This window comes from Salmo trutta, chromosome 31, assembly GCF_901001165.1.
Source record: "Salmo trutta chromosome 31, fSalTru1.1, whole genome shotgun sequence".
Lineage (NCBI taxonomy): Eukaryota > Metazoa > Chordata > Actinopteri > Salmoniformes > Salmonidae > Salmo > Salmo trutta.
The window spans coordinates 21,429,840-21,449,342 of NC_042987.1; the positions used below are offsets into that span (position 1 = coordinate 21,429,840).

A 19,503-nucleotide genomic window follows, 5' to 3' on the forward strand; every position below is an offset into this window, starting at 1 on the left:
CAACCAGGAACGAATGTCATTGTAGCCAACACGTGTGTGTATCCGGATCAACTTCGATAGCAGTGAAAGAGCCTTTCTATATTTACATTTTCCGCCAACGTTACCTAGCTAACAAGTGTGAACATGATGATTGATCATGGAAAATGGAATGTGGTTGCCGACATTATTTTCAGCCAAAGGAGCTTGGCTGGAGATGATGGGACGATACACTGCTTGTGTTCGAGAGCTTTTGTACAGTAAGTGAGCTAGCTAGCTATATAGTTACTATACAAGTACAACGCACAATGTAAACTGTGTTGCATTGTTTTCACTTTGTGTCCTCGTTTTCTCCCGGTGTAGGGATCGTGAGTTGTACAGATCTGACCGTAAAGCCATCACTAACTTGGCCGAAGGTGGGCTGCTAGGTAGGACATAACCAATGATGTAGTATACGTCATTGGACATACATAACCCAAGTCAAGTAAAGCTCAACGCCACGATGTACTTCACATCAACGGCGTTGATCAGACTAGTGTGACCGACTGGAGCTCAGACATCACATACACGTTTTGATAAAAAAAGAGTACAGATTTCATCATCCAATGAGTAGCCCGCAATTACACATGTTATTGTCCCATGTAATTGCGTGCTATGGTTACTGAAATCCATAGTTTTTGACAAAATCTATAATTTTATGTGACGTGGAGCTCCAGTTTGCCCACACTAGTTGCAGCTTAACTCCGTTGATCTGAAGTATGTTGTGGAGTTGAGTTTTACTTGGCTAACCTAACCACTCCCAATAATTGACATTGACATGCATGTTGCCAACCTTTTCAGAAGCTTTTTTGAAACCTGAAAGTTGTCTGTAACTATTGTTGCACTCAGAGGCAGAGGATGAGCATGGAGAGGACCAGGCAGAAGATGAAGAGACTGAGGAGGAGGAGGATGAACCAATCGATGAAGAAGCCCAGCTTATGGCCAGAATGGGACTGCCTGTAGAGTTCATAAGCTCCTCTGCACAGAGGAAATCTGTAAGTAGTAGCAAGTAAACATTGCCTGTTTATCCTTCACCAGAGAGAGTCCACCTAAAAGAAAGAAGGGGTCATGTTGCTCTGATTACTGATGTGCGGGTTGACTCATAACCCGCAGTCCCCACGGTTATATCCGAATAAAGAGAAAACATAACCTCACGAGTGGCGCAGCAGTCTAAGGTTATTTTTTCAGAGTTCCCAGTTGTCTTGAACTCACTGAAGTCAGATTTCCCAGTACTGAGTTTCCAGTTGTTTTGAGCACGGCAGAAGTCATGCTGGATTGACAGCATGGTCAATGTTGAATGTTTATCCTTTTAAGCTTGGAAAGACCCTTAAACCCAGACTTGGAACCACATACCCACTCCAATGAATATCAGGCTAGTGATTGCTCAGCAATGCTTGCAGTTAGCCACTGTCACTGATTCCTTCCAAACCACTCATTGTTGAATTTGCGATTTCCAACTTGTTGTGTAATGTTTATGGCCGATGAGTACCGATAAGTTTTATCTATAATTTCTCCATTATTTCTCTTCATATGACAAGGATGAAAAAGCATTTGCCAGTAGATTGTCGACTTGATTCATGATGATGCCTGCTAGCTTGCTAGCTAAGATTTTGAAAGTAGGATGTTGACATGATCAGTCCAATTAAAGCTACGGTAGATAACGTGATTTGACAATTTTATCTGTGGTCAATGACCTTGAGCCTTCTTGGATGGGCACTTCTAATGTAACTCTTTGGCATCGCCCAAGGGGCTTGAATTTTCTAGCTGTACACTTAGATTTGGCGTCCCCATGAATGACAGAACACTGAGCCAATCACGGCGCAACAAGAGAACATTACCAACCCCTACGCTCCATATATTCCGCTGGCTGACCCCCCCCCCCCCCCCACCCCCACCACACTGAGCTAGGCTGAAACACCTGCATTTTGGAGCTACCTTACTCAAGAAAGCAAAAAAGAGACCATGTTTGTATGCAGCTTTATTAACTCCATTTTAGTTTTTTGCAAACTGATATGTAATACGTATTAATTTCAAAATAACATGCAAAACATGCAACCCCCAAAAAAGCTGGGGCTCATGACGGGTCGCCACTGCTAAGGATACACCAAATGTAGGGTACATTTTGACTCCGGGAACAGGAGAAATATCATTTATTTCTTTCAACATCTTGAGAGAATGCTCATGCAGTTAGGGACCATCTGTAGTGGTGCTATCTTTATCAGCATCATAGTATTTCAACCACATAAAATAGGCTATGCGTTCAAGCCAAACTGAAATCTTATCAGAAACATGTTGGGTCGTTTTCACAGCTTTAGTTATTGCGTTTTATCCGGGTCCCTACATTTATTTGTGCCCCAAAAGAAACAGATGACAGAGAACTTTTCTGATGTCAACTACATTGAAGCATTCATTCTATTGATTTATTCTGGTGAGCAAGGTTTTTTTTAAGTCTTCTAAGGCAACATATAATGACAGAAGAGAAGCAGCATATATCTAATTATAGACAAGTTGACTAACACAGCTTACCAAAATGTCGGAAATTATAAGCAGAAGCATATCTAAAATCAGGCAACAACAAAACATCCTGCACACACTGTCAAAAAATCATTCTACCATTTCTGACTGTAGCCTACAGTGCATGTTCTATATTTGTGGGTTAAGGTCACTTTATCACATATAGTCCTATGCTCTCTCTCACCTAGTGTCTTTGTGTCTCTCCTAAAAGGCCAGAAAGTTAAGGAGGAAGAATGCCAACCACTGGGAAGCAGCCCCTGAGAATCTGGATGAAGATGATCCACTCCAGTCGCAGAAGGATGATCCCAGTGTTGAAAGCACCAAGCCGGCGTTTGATTGGTTTGATCTCAGTGAGAGGCCAGGAAGAGAGACAGAGGCAGAACCTCAACCCTCCCAGGCCCAGGAGGGTTGGGAAGACTACTGGAGCCAGCAGGGAGAGGGGTTGTTGTGGCAGGGCTGGTTGGAGAAGCACCCTGAGACCTCCAGCTGTCCAGCCACAGCAGAGCCCCCCTGGGACTGCCCAGGCACTAAGGAGGCATGGGAGCAACACGCCAGCCACACCTTTCTCTACTACTGGGAGCAGTTCAACTACTGGGCAGCCCAAGGATGGACCATAGACTACTCAAGCAGTGCACCAATTGAAACAAAGCAGCCTGGACATGAGGGTGAAGCCGAAGGAGAGCCGACTCATTGTTGTGACCCAGGGGATTTAGAGTTTGAAGGAAGGCTGGAGCGGAGTGAGGTGGGCACTAGTGAAGTGGTCGATCTGATTGGGCAGATGAGCCTTCTGTCAGAGGGTGTTGGTCAGTGTGATTTGAGCAAACAACAAGTGGACCATGTCAGTGGAAATGATGAACCTTGTGATGGTGGTAATCGTAAAAGAACTGCCTCATCAACTAAGTCCACTGAATTAAGAGGTGAGACCTTCCACCTGCCTACAAACATGATATTTCTGTCTCTCAGTTCAGTAAACTATCCTATATCGTTGAGGAGACTGACACTATATTGATATAGCAGTGATTCCCACAGTTCTTGCGCTCAAATCTATTAAAACCTAAATACCAGTATCGTGATTTATTTTTTCCATGGCAAAATGAAAACACGAAGCAGACCTCACTCTTTGGTCCTTTAGAAAAAATAAAAAATATTGTGTGCTTTAGCTTGGAAAATAAATACATGTGACTCTGGATGACAACATAATGATGTTTGTTTCCATCATTAGGGCTGTTTTCCTAAGTAATTTAAATCCGTTTTGTTTCCTTGCCACAATACTAACGAGTATCGCGATACTGGTATCGTCCCGACTAGAGGTCGACCGATTAATCGGAATGGCCGATTAATTGGGGCCGATTTCAGGCTTTCATAACAATCGGAAATCGGGTATTTTTGGACGCCGATTTATTTTTATACCTTTATTTAACTAGGCAAGTCAGTTAAGAACACATTCGTATTTTCAATGACGGCCTCCCGGGGAACAGTGGGTTAACTGCCTTGTTCAGGGGCAGAACGACAGATTTTTACCTTGTTAGTCCAACGCTCTAACCACCTGCCTTACATTGCACTCTACGAGGAGCCTGCGTGGCAGGCTGACTACCTGTTTTGCGAGGGCAGCAAAAGTCAAGGTAAGTTGCTAGCTAGCATTAAACTTATAAAAAACAATCAATCTTCACATAATCACTAGTTAACTACACATGGTTGATGATATTACTAGTTTATCTAACGTGTCCTGCGTTGCATATAATCGATGCAGTGCCTGTTAATTTCTCATCGAATCACAGCCTACTTCGCCAAACGGGTGATGATTTAGCACTGTCGTTGCACCTAACCATAAACATCAATGCCTTTCTTTAAAAGCAATACACAAGTATATATTTTTAAACCTGCATATTTAGTTAATATTGCCTGCTAACATGAATTTCTTGTAATTAGGGAAATTGTGTCACTTTTCTTGCGTTCCGTGCAAGCAGTCAGGGTATATGCAGCAGTTTGGGCCGCCTGGCTCATTTCGAACTGTGTGAAGTTCCATTTATTCCTAACAAAGACCAAAATTAATTTGCCAGAATTGTACATAATTATGACATAACATTGAAGGTTGTACAATGTAACAGCAATATTTAGACTTAGGGATGCCACCCGTTAGATAAAATACGGAACGGTTCCGTATTTCACTGAAAGAATAAACGTTTTGTTTTTCGAAATGATAGTTTCCGGATTCGACCATATTAATGACCAAAGGCTCGTATTTCTGTGTGTTATTATGTTGTAATTAAGTCTGATTTGATATAGCAGTCTGACTGAGCGATGGTAGGCAGCAGCAGGCTCGTAAGCATTCATTCAAACAGCACTTTCGTGCATTTGCCAGCAGCTCTTCGCAATTCTTCAAGCATTGAGCTGTTTATGACTTCAAGCCTATCAACTCCCGAGATTAGGCTGGTGTAACCGATGTGAAATTGCTAGCTAGTTAGCGGGGTGCACGCTAATAACGTTTCAAATCGGTGACGTCACTCGCTCTGAGACCTGAAGTAATTGTTCCCCTTGCTCTGCATGGGCCGCGGCTTTTGTGGAGCGATGGGTAATGATGCTTCGAGGGTGGCTGTTGTCGATGTGTTCCTAGTTCGAGCCCAGGTTATACTGTTACAATGGCAATACTAAAGTGCCTATAAGAACATCCAATAGTCAAAGGTATATGAAATACAAATGGTATAGTGAGAAATAGTCCTATAATTCCTATAATAACTACAACCTAAAACTTCTTACCTGGGAATATTGAAGACTCATGTTCTGAGCAAGGAACTTAAAAACTTTAGCTTTTTTACATTGCACATATTGCACTTTTACTTCTCCAACACTTGTTTTTGCATTATTTAAACCAAATTGAACATGTTTCATTATTTATGAGGCTAAATTGATTTTACTGATGTATTATATTAAGTTAAAATAAGTGTTCATTCAGTATTGTTGTAATTGTCATTATTATAAATAAATAAATCGTCCGATTAAATCGATATTGGCTTTTTTTGGTCCTCCAATAAATCGGTATCGGCGTTGAAAAATCATAATCGGCCAATCTAGTCCCGACCCTACTAAAGATGTCATTAGAGTAGCTTATTGCAACCAGGCAGCCCAATTATAGGACATATTATTGGTATAGCCTACTCAGAATGGGTAGGCGATAGCAATATGTCCTAAACACCTCCCTTTTAAAACATATATATATTTTAGTCCTTGTAATTTGGGGCTTTTTCCAAACTGGGTGACTGTCTGAATATTTTATGCATCATACTATCAAAAGATGTGTTCCTTTGAATGAAAGGACCATGTGACACAGGCCCATGCATTTTTAATGGTTCCTCTAGTCAGGGCAAGCAAAGAACCACTGCCTGAATCAACAGCCGTCTCCTCTCCGACTTTGTAGACTGTGATGGATGCTCTCTAAAAATGGAACTTTCCATCTTGTCTGTGACTGATCCCACAGAACACTGCTGTCATTTCTGTTTCATAGTATCTCTGTTTTTATCTGGCTTTGTAGCATTGTTTTACACCACATGCTGACTTTTCTTTCCCTGTTTTGTCCTCTTGCTCAGAAAACATGCATGTAGAATGCAATGTTGTAGGGACAAATGGATGTACACTTTTTTCCCTTCAGATTCCAAACAGGACAGGTGTCACCAGAAAAATAACAATGGATCAAGTGAGAGAAGAGCATCTAGTAGTGATGATGATGATGATGATGATGAACCACCAGATGGAAGAGTCACAAAACTTAAGCGAAGGTAAGCTACATGGCAATTTATCTATATTTTCATGTCTTGCAGTATTTTAAAGTATTGTCCTCTTCCTACTGTTGGCATAGCAATATAGTACCAAGAATAGTATAACTTCTTATGGCTTGAATCCCGTTAGCGGGATCGAAATGACGACAGCCAGTGAAAGTGCACGGCGGCAAATTCAAAACAACAAATCTCAATTAAAATTTCTCAAACATACAATTATACACCATTTTAAAGATAAGATTCTCCTTAATTCAACCACAGTGTCAGATTTCAAAAAGGCTTTACGGCGAAAGCAAAACATTAGATTATGTTAGGACAGCACCTAAACATGAAAAACCACACAGCCATTTTCCAAGCAAGGAGAGGCGTCACAAAAACCAGAAATACAGCTAAAATTAATCACTAACCTTTAATGATCTTCATCAGATGACACTCCCAGGACTCAATGTTACAAAATACATGTATGTTTTGTTCGATAAAGTTCATATTTATATCCATAAACCCCATTTTACATTGGCGCGTGATGTTCAGAAAATGTATTCCCACCAAAACTTTGGGTGAATGAGCACATCAATTTACAAAAATACTCATCATAAACGTTGATCACATTTACAACAGTTATTGAAAGAATTATAGATACACTTCTCCTTAATGCAACCGCTGTGTCAGATTTTAAAATAGCTTTACGGCGAAAGCACATTTTTCAATATTCTGAGTACAGAGCTCAGCCATCAAAGCAAGCTATACAGTTGCCAGCCAAGTTCTGGAGTCAACTAAAATCAGAATTAGTATTATAAATCTTCCCTTACCTTTGCTGATCTTCGTCGGAATGCACTCCCAGGACTCCCACTTCCACAAATGTTATTTTTGTTCGAAATACTCCATATTTATGTCCAAATACCAAATACCGTTTTGTTCGTGCGTTCAGATCACTATCCAAAGGCATAACGTGTGAGCGTAAAAGAGACAAAAAGTCAAATAGTTCCATTACCGTTCGTAGAAACATGTCAAACAATGTTTACAATCAATCCTTAGGGTCTTTTTAACATAAAACTTAGATAATATTCCAACCAGACAATAGCGTATTCATTACAGAAGAACAAGAAGGAGCAGCGCGCAAGTGTGCCTGCGCAGTAAACAACTCACTGCTCCCAGGCAGTCCACTGATTGACTGAGCTCCTATTCTCTGCCCAGTAACAGTAGACGGATGAAACAAGTTTCTAAAGGCTGTTGACAGCCAATGGAAGGCTTAGGAAGTGCAAAATGACCCCACATAGTTTGAACAGGGATTAGATAGAAAAACTACAAGTCACTTCCTGGTTGGATCTTTTCTCAGGTTTTTGCCTGCCATATGAGTTCTGTTATACTCACAGACATCATTCAAACAGTTTTAGAAACTTCAAGTGTTTTCTATCCAAATCTACTAATAATATGCATATCTTAGTTTCTGGGAGTGAGTAGCAGGCAGTTTACTCTGGGCACGTCAGTCATCCAAGCGACTCAATACTGCCACCATCCATAAGAAGATAACTGGAAATCACTGTTTCAAGTGGCAAGAAAAGTATGTGAACCCTTTGGAATTACCTGGATTTATGCATAAATATGTCATCAAATTTGATCTGATCTTCATCTAAGTCGCAACAATAGACAGTGTGCTTAATATAATACACAAATTATTGTAATTGTCTTGTCTATATTGAATATCATTTAAACAGTGTAGGTTGGAAAAAGTATGAACGCCTAGGCTAATGACTTCTCCAAAAGCTAATTGGAGTCAGGAGTCAGCTAACCTGGAGTCCAATGAATGAGATGAGATGTTGGTTAGAGCTGCCTTGCCCTATTAAAAAAAAAAACGTACCAAATTTGAGTTTCCTATTCACAAGAAGCATTGCCTAATGTGAACCATGCCTCGAACAAAAGAGATCTCAGAAGACCTAAGATTAAGAAATGTTGACTTGCATAAAGCTTGAAAGGGTTACAAAAGTATCTCTAAAAGCCTTGATGTTCATCAGTCCATGGTAAGACAAATTGTCTATAAATGGAGAAAGTTCAGCACTGTTGCTACTCTCCCTAGGAGTGGCCGTCCTGCAAAGATGACTGCAAGAGCACAGCGCAGAATGCTCAATGAGGTTAAGAAGAATCCTAGTGTCAGCTAAAGACTTACAGAAATCTCTGGAACATGCTAACATCTCTGGACGAGCCTACGATACGTAAAATAAGAATGGTGTTCATGGGAGGACACCTTGGAGGAAGCCACTGCTGTCCAAAAAAAGCATTGCTGCACGTCTGAAGTTTTCAAAAGTGCACCTGGATGTTCCACAGCCCTACTGGCAAAATATTGTGTGGACAGATGAAGCTACAGTTGAGTTGTTTGGAAGGAGAACACAACACTATGTGTGGAGAGAAAAAAAGGCACAGCCACACCAATATCAAAACCTCATCCCAACTGTAAAGTATGGTGGAGGGAGCATCATGGTTTGGGGCTGCCTCAGGGCCTGGACAGCTTGCTATCATCGACGGAAAAATGAATTCCCAAGTTTATCAAGACATTTTGCAGGAGAATGTAAGGCTGTCTGCCAATTGAAGCTCCACAGAAGTTGGGTGATGCAACAGGACAACGACCCAAAAGACGGTAGTAAATCAACAGAATGACTTCAACAGAAGAAAATACGCCTTCTGGAGCGGCCCAGTCAGAGTCCTGACCTCAACCCGATTGAGATGCTGTGGCATGACCTCAAGAGAGCAGTTCACTCCAGACATCCCAAGAATATTGCTGAACTGAAACAGTTTTGTAAAGAGGAATGGTCCAAAATTCCTCCTGACCATTGTGCAGGTCTGATCCGCAACTACAGAAAACGTTTGGTTGAGGTTATTGCTGCCAAAGGAGGGTCAACCAGTTATTAAATGGGTTCACATACTTTTTCCACCCTGCACTGTGGATGTTTACACGGTGGGTTCAATAAAGACATAAAACGTATAATTGTTTGTTTTATTAGTCAAGCAAACTGTGTTTGTCTATTGTTGTGACCTAGATGAAGATCAGATCAAATTGTATGACCAATTTATGCAGAAATCCAGGTATTTCCAAAGGGTTCACATACTGTTTCTTGCCACTCTAAATGCTGACAGTGACTGACACATTTTTCATAGGGGATTGAATTGAACTACGATTCACCTTGTAAAGGCTTCCATTGTCTACGATTCACATTGTAAAGGCTTCCATTATTGGCTATGATTCACCTTGTAAAGGCTTTCATTATTGTCTATGATGCAGTGCATGTAAAAGTGTCAGCCAGGGGAATGAATGGAAGTGCTTATCATCCGTCTTTTCAATTTCACTTTGATGGAAGGAGATGTTCATGTCCAAGACACAGATTCCGATGCTTCTCCATGTTTCAATAACCAAGGATTCTGTATGCATAAATCAGTAAACATCACGTGATGGCCCATTCCAACCCAAAGGCTGGTACTGGGGACTGATATGTGATTTAGCCTACACAATGCTTTGTGAGACTATAACTATTTTTCCACATGTTCCTTTTTTCTTGTCTATTGCATCTCATAAACGTTCTACTGTTGGCTACACATTCCCTATGTAGTGTACTACTTTTTACCAGGGCCCTCCAGTCAAAAGTGTACACTATGTAGGGAATATGGTACCAATTGGAATGCAGTCTTGTTCGATCATTGTGATGGTGTGTAAGGCTAATGCAGTGTATTGATCTATCGTCTACTGATCTGTTGACCCAGTCATGAACTGGATGTGGAAGAGAACCCTCAGATGTCTGTGGATGAAGCCTGGGATAAACTGGGATTAAAGCGCAGCCACGACCCCATGTAAGTCAGCATTACTCCCTCAGACTTGGGTCTGCGTCCCAAATGGGAGCCCATTTCCTAGAAAGTGCACTACTTTTGACCCAGCCTGGTCAAAAGTGGTGCACTATACAGTATGTAGGCAATAGGGTGACATTTTGAAAAGAATCCAGGTATATGTACAAATGGTTGAGATTGTCCTCTTAGAATATCAGTCTCTTTATGTTGTGTTTTGTTTAGGATTGAGAGCGTGCTGAAGTTTAAGCCCAGCCCCAGTCACCACCATGGAAGTAGAGCTGGGAGGAAGCAACATGGAGGGAGGAAAGCAGCCTGCCACAACACGCACACCTTCTTTACTGAAGAGGGGGATAACACAGAGCCCAAGTTGACCAAGACCTTTCAAAAAGTAACATTTTACTAATTATTTTCACACAAACAGTACGATTGCGATACAAATAGAATCACCCTCGTTTTAGTACAGCACACCCACATTTCATAGCAGCTCCTGACTGGATTAGCAGGTGGGTGAGATGCCCTGTGGTTGACACTGGGGATCCTTCTCAGAGAGGTCTACCTCATGTCTTACGCTGCCTCAGTCTCCACTGGCAGAGAGAGGAGAGAATGGGAGCACAGCCAATACTCCCATCCTCTCTCCCCTCCTGTCAGTGCTGGCCTCCTCTGACACACCACATCTCTTTATGCATGCAGCTGCTGTTTCGACCAACTGAATCTATTTACAATGAGCCGCCACACTGCACCGCACGGAGGGTAGCCGCACTGTTTAAAGTTCATGGATCATCATTATTTGAGTCGGTCACATTTCATTGATAAGACTGTGCACATCACTGGCTGACCTTGAGGAGGACAGGAAGAGTGTGTTCAGTTGGTCGCTATGAACTCAAACATGCTTATTCAAACCATGGTAGAGAGGCTCGGAAATGCTACTATTCTGTTTGCTGACTGTGCGGGTTTGTATTATCCCAGAGAAATTGAAACTTGTCAAGGTACTGCACTTCAGAAAGGTAATGACTTAGTGTACCTACAGGTATAGTGGACATCAGTGTGTTTCTACTGTGTTCAGACATTATTAAGTCATGTGTCGCACTGTGAGAGGACTTAAACCAGTTAAATGCAGTGCTTTTCCATTGATCTTTGTTTTGAGCTCACTGAATTGATCTTCTGGGCAAGACTTGCAGTATTTACTGTCTGCAGCAAATGGCACCATCATCCAGCAGGTGTAACAGTATAGGTTCCGTCCCTCTCTTCGCCCCAACCCGGGCTCGAACCAGGGACCCTTGCACACATCAACAACTGACACCCCACGAAGCATCGTTACCCATCGCGCCACAAAAGCCGCGGCCCTTGCAATGCAAGGGGAAACCCTACTTCAAATCTCAGAGCGAGTGACGTCACTGATTGAAATGCTATTAGCGCGCACCACCGCTAACTAACTAGCCATTACACATCGGTTACACAGGCACAGTAGACTTGAGCCCTGTTGACGCCTACTTTAAAGAATGGTTTCGTTGTGATGCTTCTCTGTTCATCTAGCGTTCATTGGTCATGCGTGTTTGTTGTATTCACTCACGTGCTGCTCTGTTTTCAGGTTCAGAGTTTCCTCCAGAGGGTTCAGAAAGACAACGGCACACACACAGCCGTCCCGGACATGTCAAAAGGCCAGACACATGAGCACGGGGAGCATGTTGACAAGAAGAGCCCTGCTTGTCCACAGTCAAAAGGAAAAGAAGAGAGACTGGAGGAAGAGATGCAGGAGGAAGAGGAGAAGGAAGATAGTCCTCAACTCTGTTTGGAGTTGGACTGTACTGAGCAGCTCCCTCAACCCTCCCAGCAGAACATCGTCCCCAGAATAGAGGAAGCAGAAGAGGATGAAGAGATTCAATTCAGAAGAGAGGTGTACTCACTGGACATACCAGACTACTTAGTTCCCAATGCACTTGAACATAATAACACAGGTGGGTTTGCCTCAACAGCCGGTTTAGACCTTTTTCTAACCCAGGGCCTTTTCATAAAGAGCTCATGTCAGATCTATACATGTTGGGGTGTATTTCTTGTTTGATTGTTGAAGTCTTGTACAATTTACTACTTTTGTGCTGCCTATTTCCCCAGAGTCTACTGGGAAGACTGGTAAGAAGAAGAAAAAGAAAAGAGGAAAATGTGGAGTGATGCCAGCTGAGATTGCAGCGGAGCCCGAGCTGGCTAAGTACTGGGCCCAGCGCTACCGTCTCTTCTCCAGGTTCGATGAGGGCATCAAGCTGGACCACGGTGCGTCACGGAGCAAACGGAACACACACACTTAAGAAAACACAACCAATTTCTTCATACAGCAGAAAGTGTTAATCATATTACATTGTTAATATTCCTCTAGTTTGAGAAGAATTATTCTCCTATTGTAGTCTCCCAACCACATCTATTAATGCAGCCCAAACGGGGGGTCAAATGTGATTCAGGAATGTACTTTATTCTGAAAAGAAAAGGATTTTCTCAAGGTGACTGAATGTTAAGTATTTTTCTCTGGTTGAGAAACGAATGGTTGTATGTCCAAGGTAAAAGCTCCAGTTTTGCTGCTCCTGAAGTCTAACATCATGTTGTCAAGAGGGGAAGAGAGTCAGGGATGTTGAGATGTGGTGGTGGGAATGTAGAGGGCACATGGATGAGCTGGCAGGCAGGGGCCCACCTCTGTCTGTCTTTAGGGAGAAGTGCTGATGCCAGTGAAGCATACCTCACATTTCTCCCTCCTGCATCACATGACACCAGCAGGCTTCCTCCCTGTCTCCCAGCAGAGCAACTCTACTCTACTCTCTCTCTCTCGCTTCCTCCCTCCCGCCCGCTTTCTCGTTCCCTGCTCGTGCACGTCCTCTCATTTAAGTGCACCAGACTAAAAACAGAGTCATGAACACTGATGCACTGATAAGAGACTAATGATTGGCACTCTGTATGCAGATTAGGTTCGTCTAAGTAGAAGGATTAGTTTTCCATTTCCAACACAAAGTGTAGATACTGTAGCGGAAACAGAAGCAACCTTGTACTCTAGAAGCACAAATATTCATACTGTTAGTGCTCAGTTATAAAATCGTTTTTTTCCAGCTCCACTGAAATCCTCCAAATGGATCCTTTTTGAGTTAGCATTTTAAACATTGATTTTAACATTTGTTCGAAACATCAAGTGGTTCTCCAACCTCTTTCTGGCAAAGAGCTTATCTGTTATCAGAGGGCCAATCTCGTCCTGCCGAATCTCTCCCTATTCTCCAAAGTTTTATGACTAATGTGTTCCCCTCGCTCCAATCAGAGATCTTTCACAGTGCATTCTGAATTCTGTTTGAAAACTAGATCAGAGCCTTTGTAACTACTCACTTATTCATGTCAACAGAGGAGAGCCAGGATACATACCATAGCATGGCTGAAACTCAGTCCAGATTATTTACACCGAGTTCTATCAGATTCATATGGTGTCTATTGCTCAATTAGATACAGGAGGAAAGCCAGAGAAAGTCTCTATACAGCCTCGTGTAGCAGTGCCTGGCTGATGATAGAGAGCAGAGTGTGAGGAGGGGTAATCTAGTATTTTGGGACTAAAGTCAAATAGGTAATAAAAACTCTTTAACATGGTGTTTGCTGTTCCTGAAGGAAACCTCTATCTGTTTTGAGAATCCACTGCAAACTGAAAGGAATATCTCCTATCTCAGTGAACATTAGGAAAACAAATTAAATGTATCTATTACGGATCCTCCCATGAGCTCAATTGGAAAGTCCATCCATGTTTCTTTGTGAAACACCCTCTCCTCAGCCACTTTTCTCAGAATGGAGGGAGGGATGAGCACTGTAATGAAAGAGTGAGGAACGTGAAGTGTTACAAGAGAAGAGTGCACTCCCAGCATTGTTTGCCTTAGCAGGTGTTTATTCTCTGAGGAGGCTGTGAAAACAAGCAACTGAAAAGAAACCGGCGATGGCTGCTCGAGAATAAAGGCAGATGGTCTAGGTGAGGAGAGACAGGAGGACGTGGTTGGTCTATGAAGCATCCCAGTCTCTCCACATCCTCAATATCCACAGCATACTTATTCAATACTTTTTTGGGTTGTCTTGTATGGTATATTCAGGCTATTCTCAATTTAATTGAAGATACACACACCTACTTTATATTCCAGCAGGCCTAATATTTGCCTGCAGTAAAATGTTGTGAATGACAGCTGTTTTAAAATGTAACCGTCACTAGTGTTTTGGTTATTTTGGGGAAGTTGCGAATGGAACTAGCCCACAAAATCAATCAATTAGATGATATCATATTTCTGGACAAATTTGATGAATCAATAATGAACCAAAATATTTGGCTTGAATATCAGATTGGTATTGTTTGAACAAAACCATTTTACAGTTGACTGACCTCTGGTGGCTATGCTTTGCATTGGGGATCACCCCAAATCAGAAATTAAATGATGATTCTTTAAAATATGAATCAATAAATAAATAAAATTCTACACTGCATATATATAACTATATTTTCAAATAGTAAAATGAGACAATATTAATTGCATCTTTTGTATTCAGTTTGTTAAAGCCTTTCACTCTGTCTGTTTGTTTGTCTGTACAGAGGGCTGGTTCTCTGTTACCCCAGAGAAGATAGCAGAGCACATTGCCCTGAGGGTCCAGGAGAGTTTCCACTCTGAACTCATCATAGACGCCTTCTGTGGAGTGGGAGGCAACGCCATCCAGTTTGCCCTCACTGGGAAGAGGGGTATAGTAGCATCATATTTGAGCCAAGCTTCAGAGGCTCCTTTGCTTTAATATCTTATTAACTTTATATATTTTTGGTTGCTGTATCTGTATTTTCCTTTATAAATAGGGCAACAGTGTTCCTGACCCTGTGACCAGGAAAACCTCTGGGGCCCATAATATATCCTATAGGTTAACAGTTATGTGTCATATTGTCCTTAGTGGTTCTCCCTGTGTGTCTGACTCAGTCTGCGTGTCTTTCCATATATGGGCCCTGGTCAAAAGTAGTGCACTACATAGGGAATACAGTGCCATTTGAGATGCAGCCTGGCCGTCTGTCCCTTTCCCTTCCTCCAGACATTTAAACAGATATAGAGCATGTTGTCCTGAGTGGTACTCGCTGTGTGTCTGACTCTCTGTCCTCCATGTCCCTGGCCCCATGCAGTGCTAGCCATTGACATCGACCCGGTGCGTCTGGCCCTGGCACAGCACAACGCCCAGGTCTACAAGGTGGCCGAGCGCATCGACTTTGTGCAGGGAGACTTCCTGCAGCTGGCACCTCGTCTGCGGGCGGACGTGGTGTTCCTCAGCCCCCCCTGGGGCGGCCCAGACTACCTCAGCGCAGACGTCTTCGATATCAAGACCATGATGTCGCCAAATGGATATCCTTTATTTCTCACAATGAAGCTGCTCTCAGGCTATTAGTCAGGCAACAGGCCAGACTCCGAGACGGGCCAGGACAGAGGCACACGCAGATAGAGGCAGATAGAGGCAGAGCGAGAAGGCCAGCAGTTTGTTAGCTAGCTAAGGGGGAATGTGAAGACAGGAATTGTGGATGTAATGAGAAAAAAGGAACCTGCACACTGCTCTTGATAGTATCACTGCTCTTTAATAAGCTTTACATATCAGTCTCACGTTCTGACAAGGGCCGCGAGGCCGATACGTGAAGCTTATTAAAGAGCAGTGATACTATCAAGAGCAGTGTGCAGGTTCCTTCTATTTTCTCATTTTATTCAACTGTTACCGTGCGCCTGCAACAAAGATAGCTCAGATGTGCGAGTGCCTTTTGAATTTTGAGGAACAGTTAGTTTTGTTTGTGGGTTGGTCTTTTCTTGCCAATCGGAGTTTCTTTTAATATTCCACTAGTATTTACACGCATTGTAGCGTTCTATTATGTTGTCGTAGAAGAGTCGAACACTGTTTTCCTTAACTGTTAATACTTTTGACATTTTCAGGTTGTCCAAAATAATATCTGATAATATTGTGTACTTCCTCCCACGAAATGCAGACATGGATCAGGTAGGTTATATGGACAAGTGGAGGAGTATTGGTGGTTTGCAACTCATATTTGGATGTTGAGTCTTTGTGCATGCTAGTCATGCTTGGCTCATTTTCTACCATTGATTCAAAATCTATTTCTATTTGTTGATATTTCAGTGTAAATTAGATTACAGCAGTACAGTCTGAAGGCCTATAGAAATGTGATGTTTTCTGCAGGGCTCCTTATATGGAAGAGGATAAAAGCTGCATCCCAATTCACCACCCTTATCCTAAAGTGTGTACTTGCACATTCCTCGTCATTGGATTGGTATAAGGATTGGCAAGATGGAGTTGCCACCATTTGATAAATCCATGCAGGAAAATGTGCAAGTGCACACTTCAGGAAAAGTTAGGACATAGCCGTAGTCAGAGCTGATGATGCCAGGCGCCTGCCTGCCCGGCTGAGCCTCCTCTACTGAGCATGTTTTGGGGAATGCCCATACTTCCTTTATTTACTTGGTTGCCCATCTCTGTGCTATCCCGTGGCCTGGGGCTGTAAGTGTTCTCACTGTCAGATCAAAGGCTCCCAGAGCTGGGAAAGGCTACATTGGCCTCATGATTTCATTATGCCTTCATGTATGTTATCAGCAGTCTAAAGCAGGCTGTCACCTATTGACCTACTTATTTAGCAGTGGCAGATCTAACTATTTTGAGTGCATGTCTACTTCTACTTGCTACTATAAAGCTAAGTCCATGGTAGCTGTTATCAGAAGATAAGTATAATGAGCTTAGAAGCACACTCCACTCCGTATTTATTTGGTCAGTGAAGCTAAAATATTGAAATTTGGCTATATACCCCAGGATTTTAGATTGTTTCATATGAGGCGACAGTACAGAATGTCACCTTTTTATTTGAGGGTATTTTTATACATATCTGTTTTACCTGTATCTAGTCCCCATTTGAAGAAGTCATAAGTATTTGGCCAAATTCACATAGTGTATTAAAGTAGTCAAACGTTTAGTATTTGGTCCCATAGTCCTTGTACACAATGATAACATCACCTGTCACTCTACAAACTTGTTGGATGCATTCACAGCTTGTTTTGGTTGTGTTTTGAGTTCTGTTTTGCCCAATAACAACTGAATGGTGAATAATGCATTGTCACTTTTATTTTAAGCAAGAATAGAAGATGTTTCTGAACACTTCTACAAGTAGCTTCACTGTCCAAATAAATAGAGGGGAGTGTATAGAACTGCATTGACCCAAGCCACCCAGTTGATCAAATCGGTACTATTTACATATTGGCTAATTGCACTAGGCCCCTATTTATTTTAGTCCAAGTTAGTGAGTATTGTTATTGTTCTGTTTGATTGTGGCGGTTCTGACTAAGGTTAGTTAAATAAAAATATTTAGGTCAGTCTGGCCTTTACTGTTATTGTCAGAACACTGTGGTTTAGCAAACAGGGCGGAGTTTAAACAGGCACCCCAATTCTGATCTTTTTCCCACTAATTAGGCTTTTGACCAATCACATCAGGCCTTTTTCAGAGCTGATTTGATTGGTCAAAAGACCAATTAGTGAAAAGATGCATCTGAATTGGGCTGCCTCTGAAGGCAGCCTCTGTAAATATACAGTGTACTAGATTTACTTACAAATCTTTTACATTACTTGAACTTTTCATTGAAATATACTTTCCATTATAAATCAAGGTGCTGATTTTTTTTCTCTCTATATAATAAATGTTCATGTCAATGACTCGGACTTGTAATTAGTATAGTAACAATGTTTAATTTTTATGGTTGGGTTCCAGATCGCCTCTCTTGCAGGGCCTGGTGGGAGAGTAGAGGTGGAACAGAACTTTCTCAACAACAAGTTAAAGACAATAACTGCATATTTTGGCAATTTGATTAAATCAGATTGCTAGTTTTATTTGACCTGATCTCAGTTTGGGATCAGTTTTTTTTTCTGCATGATGGTGTAGACATACCATCTGATGTTTTGTGTTAGTCTGCCCATGTGGTTATACACGTTTTACTGCTTTTATTTTTCAACAAACACATTTTCTTGCATTATCTATTTTTGTATTAAAGCTAACCATGCCATTTTACATTGCCTGGTTCTCAACATTGTCATTTTTTTTGTGGAAATACATTCAAATGTTGTCTAAACACTAGATGTGCGTAGATAGATGGGCATCAGAGTATAGCCAGCCAGCACAGAGTGGTGCTTGGGTCCACAGATGGGGCTCTCTCTCTGTGAGCTCAGCACCCGCTACCCCCCTCCCCTCCCCTCAGCACAGCAGTGACCACACAAACGCAACCAGACCTGCTGTCATTCCGTGGCCTGGCCAACAGTTGAGCCCCATTTTGATTCTGCTTCATTTGAGCTGATGTGTTGATATCCTAGTAGCTCCCTCTGTCACACTGACACCCAAGCCTGGGCCTGCCTAGTGAAGGAGATATCTGGATGCATATCTAAGCAGACAATCAAAATGTTTGGGGCGGCTATTCCTAAACTGGTGTATTTACATTTTCAAACAGTCCATTTCCTATGGGGCTATACATTTGGGTGATGTTTTTTCTCGCCTGACTAGCCTCGTTTCACTGCCAAAAATCTATTTAAACCATATAGTATTCAGCGAAGTAACAACAATGTCAAATACAGGTAGCCTAGTCAAATAATTAACATCCAATCGCATTAACAGTTACTCTCGCGGGAATACGACTAATGGTCCGTATGTAGCCAAACATAGCTGCTGCTCATTCCGTTTGCTCGAAAATTGATAAATGATATAAAAAATATATACGGCCCATATACCAGCTCTACTGGTAGTACTGCTACTACCAGAAGTACTACACCTGCACCTGTCGATGACATAAGTTGTTCTGTTTCCACGAGCACATCCAATGCTAGCATCAGAAATTCTACATTTGTTGCTAGCCCAGGGGTAGCAGTTGATGTTATTCTTCAATAACACCAACTCCAAAACAAATCAGGGGGAGAAAATGGGTTCATTTGAGAAGGACAAATCATAGATGTTATGCTGGGAGGTAGATGTTCAGTCTCCCCTGTCCTCAGCTTTTCTCCACCGAACCAATCAGAAATCCTTGCAGTACAACTGGGTCAATGGCCAAATAACAAGTATCCTGCTCCCGACACAATGTACTGAACGTAGCTGAGTTCAAGAATGACTTTCCACAGATTCTAAACAGATGTTGAACTGAAACCCAACTCCTATTTACAATTCCCTATTGACTATTAGTACTGTAGGTTTTTAGTCCTCTCATCCTCTGCGTTGTGTGTTTATCTTCAAAATATTATACCAGCTAGCATGGACACTGACATTTGTGAATCTGATGCAGCCGAAGAGCTACTGCCCCCTTACCCGGGAAAGGACCGA

General features: G+C 42.0%; 1 protein-coding gene across 2 annotated transcripts; it reads left to right on the plus strand.

Annotated features, from left to right (window-relative positions):
* Nucleotides 1-10: 10 nt before the first annotated feature.
* LOC115169749 (trimethylguanosine synthase) lies at nucleotides 11-18,215 on the plus strand. 2 transcript variants are annotated; one of them, XM_029725664.1, is made up of 13 exons: nucleotides 11-236; nucleotides 340-404; nucleotides 865-1,010; nucleotides 2,741-3,446; nucleotides 6,176-6,302; nucleotides 10,053-10,139; nucleotides 10,356-10,521; nucleotides 11,722-12,088; nucleotides 12,243-12,398; nucleotides 14,722-14,865; nucleotides 15,289-15,505; nucleotides 16,064-16,142; nucleotides 17,914-18,215. In XM_029725664.1, the coding sequence occupies exons 1-13, from the start codon at nucleotides 124-126 to the stop codon at nucleotides 18,025-18,027; spliced, it is 2,487 nt and encodes an 828-aa protein (XP_029581524.1). In that variant the 5' UTR covers nucleotides 11-123; the 3' UTR covers nucleotides 18,028-18,215. The 2 variants fall into 2 exon arrangements, with proteins under 2 accessions (XP_029581524.1, XP_029581525.1); XM_029725665.1 differs by having other exon boundaries at nucleotides 340-392.
* The last annotated feature ends 1,288 nt before the right edge of the window (nucleotides 18,216-19,503 follow it).

What these genes read in the sequence shown, in the direction of transcription:
- LOC115169749 (XM_029725664.1), top strand. Translation starts at nt 124, where the DNA reads ATGATGATTGATCATGGAAAATGGAATGTGGTTGCCGACATTATTTTC. An exon ending in CCTCTGCACAGAGGAAATCT is followed by an intron (nt 1,011 to 2,740) that starts GTAAGTAGTAGC and finishes CTCTCCTAAAAG; the next exon opens with GCCAGAAAGTTAAGGAGGAA. An exon ending in ACTTGAACATAATAACACAG is followed by an intron (nt 12,089 to 12,242) that starts GTGGGTTTGCCT and finishes CTATTTCCCCAG; the next exon opens with AGTCTACTGGGAAGACTGGT.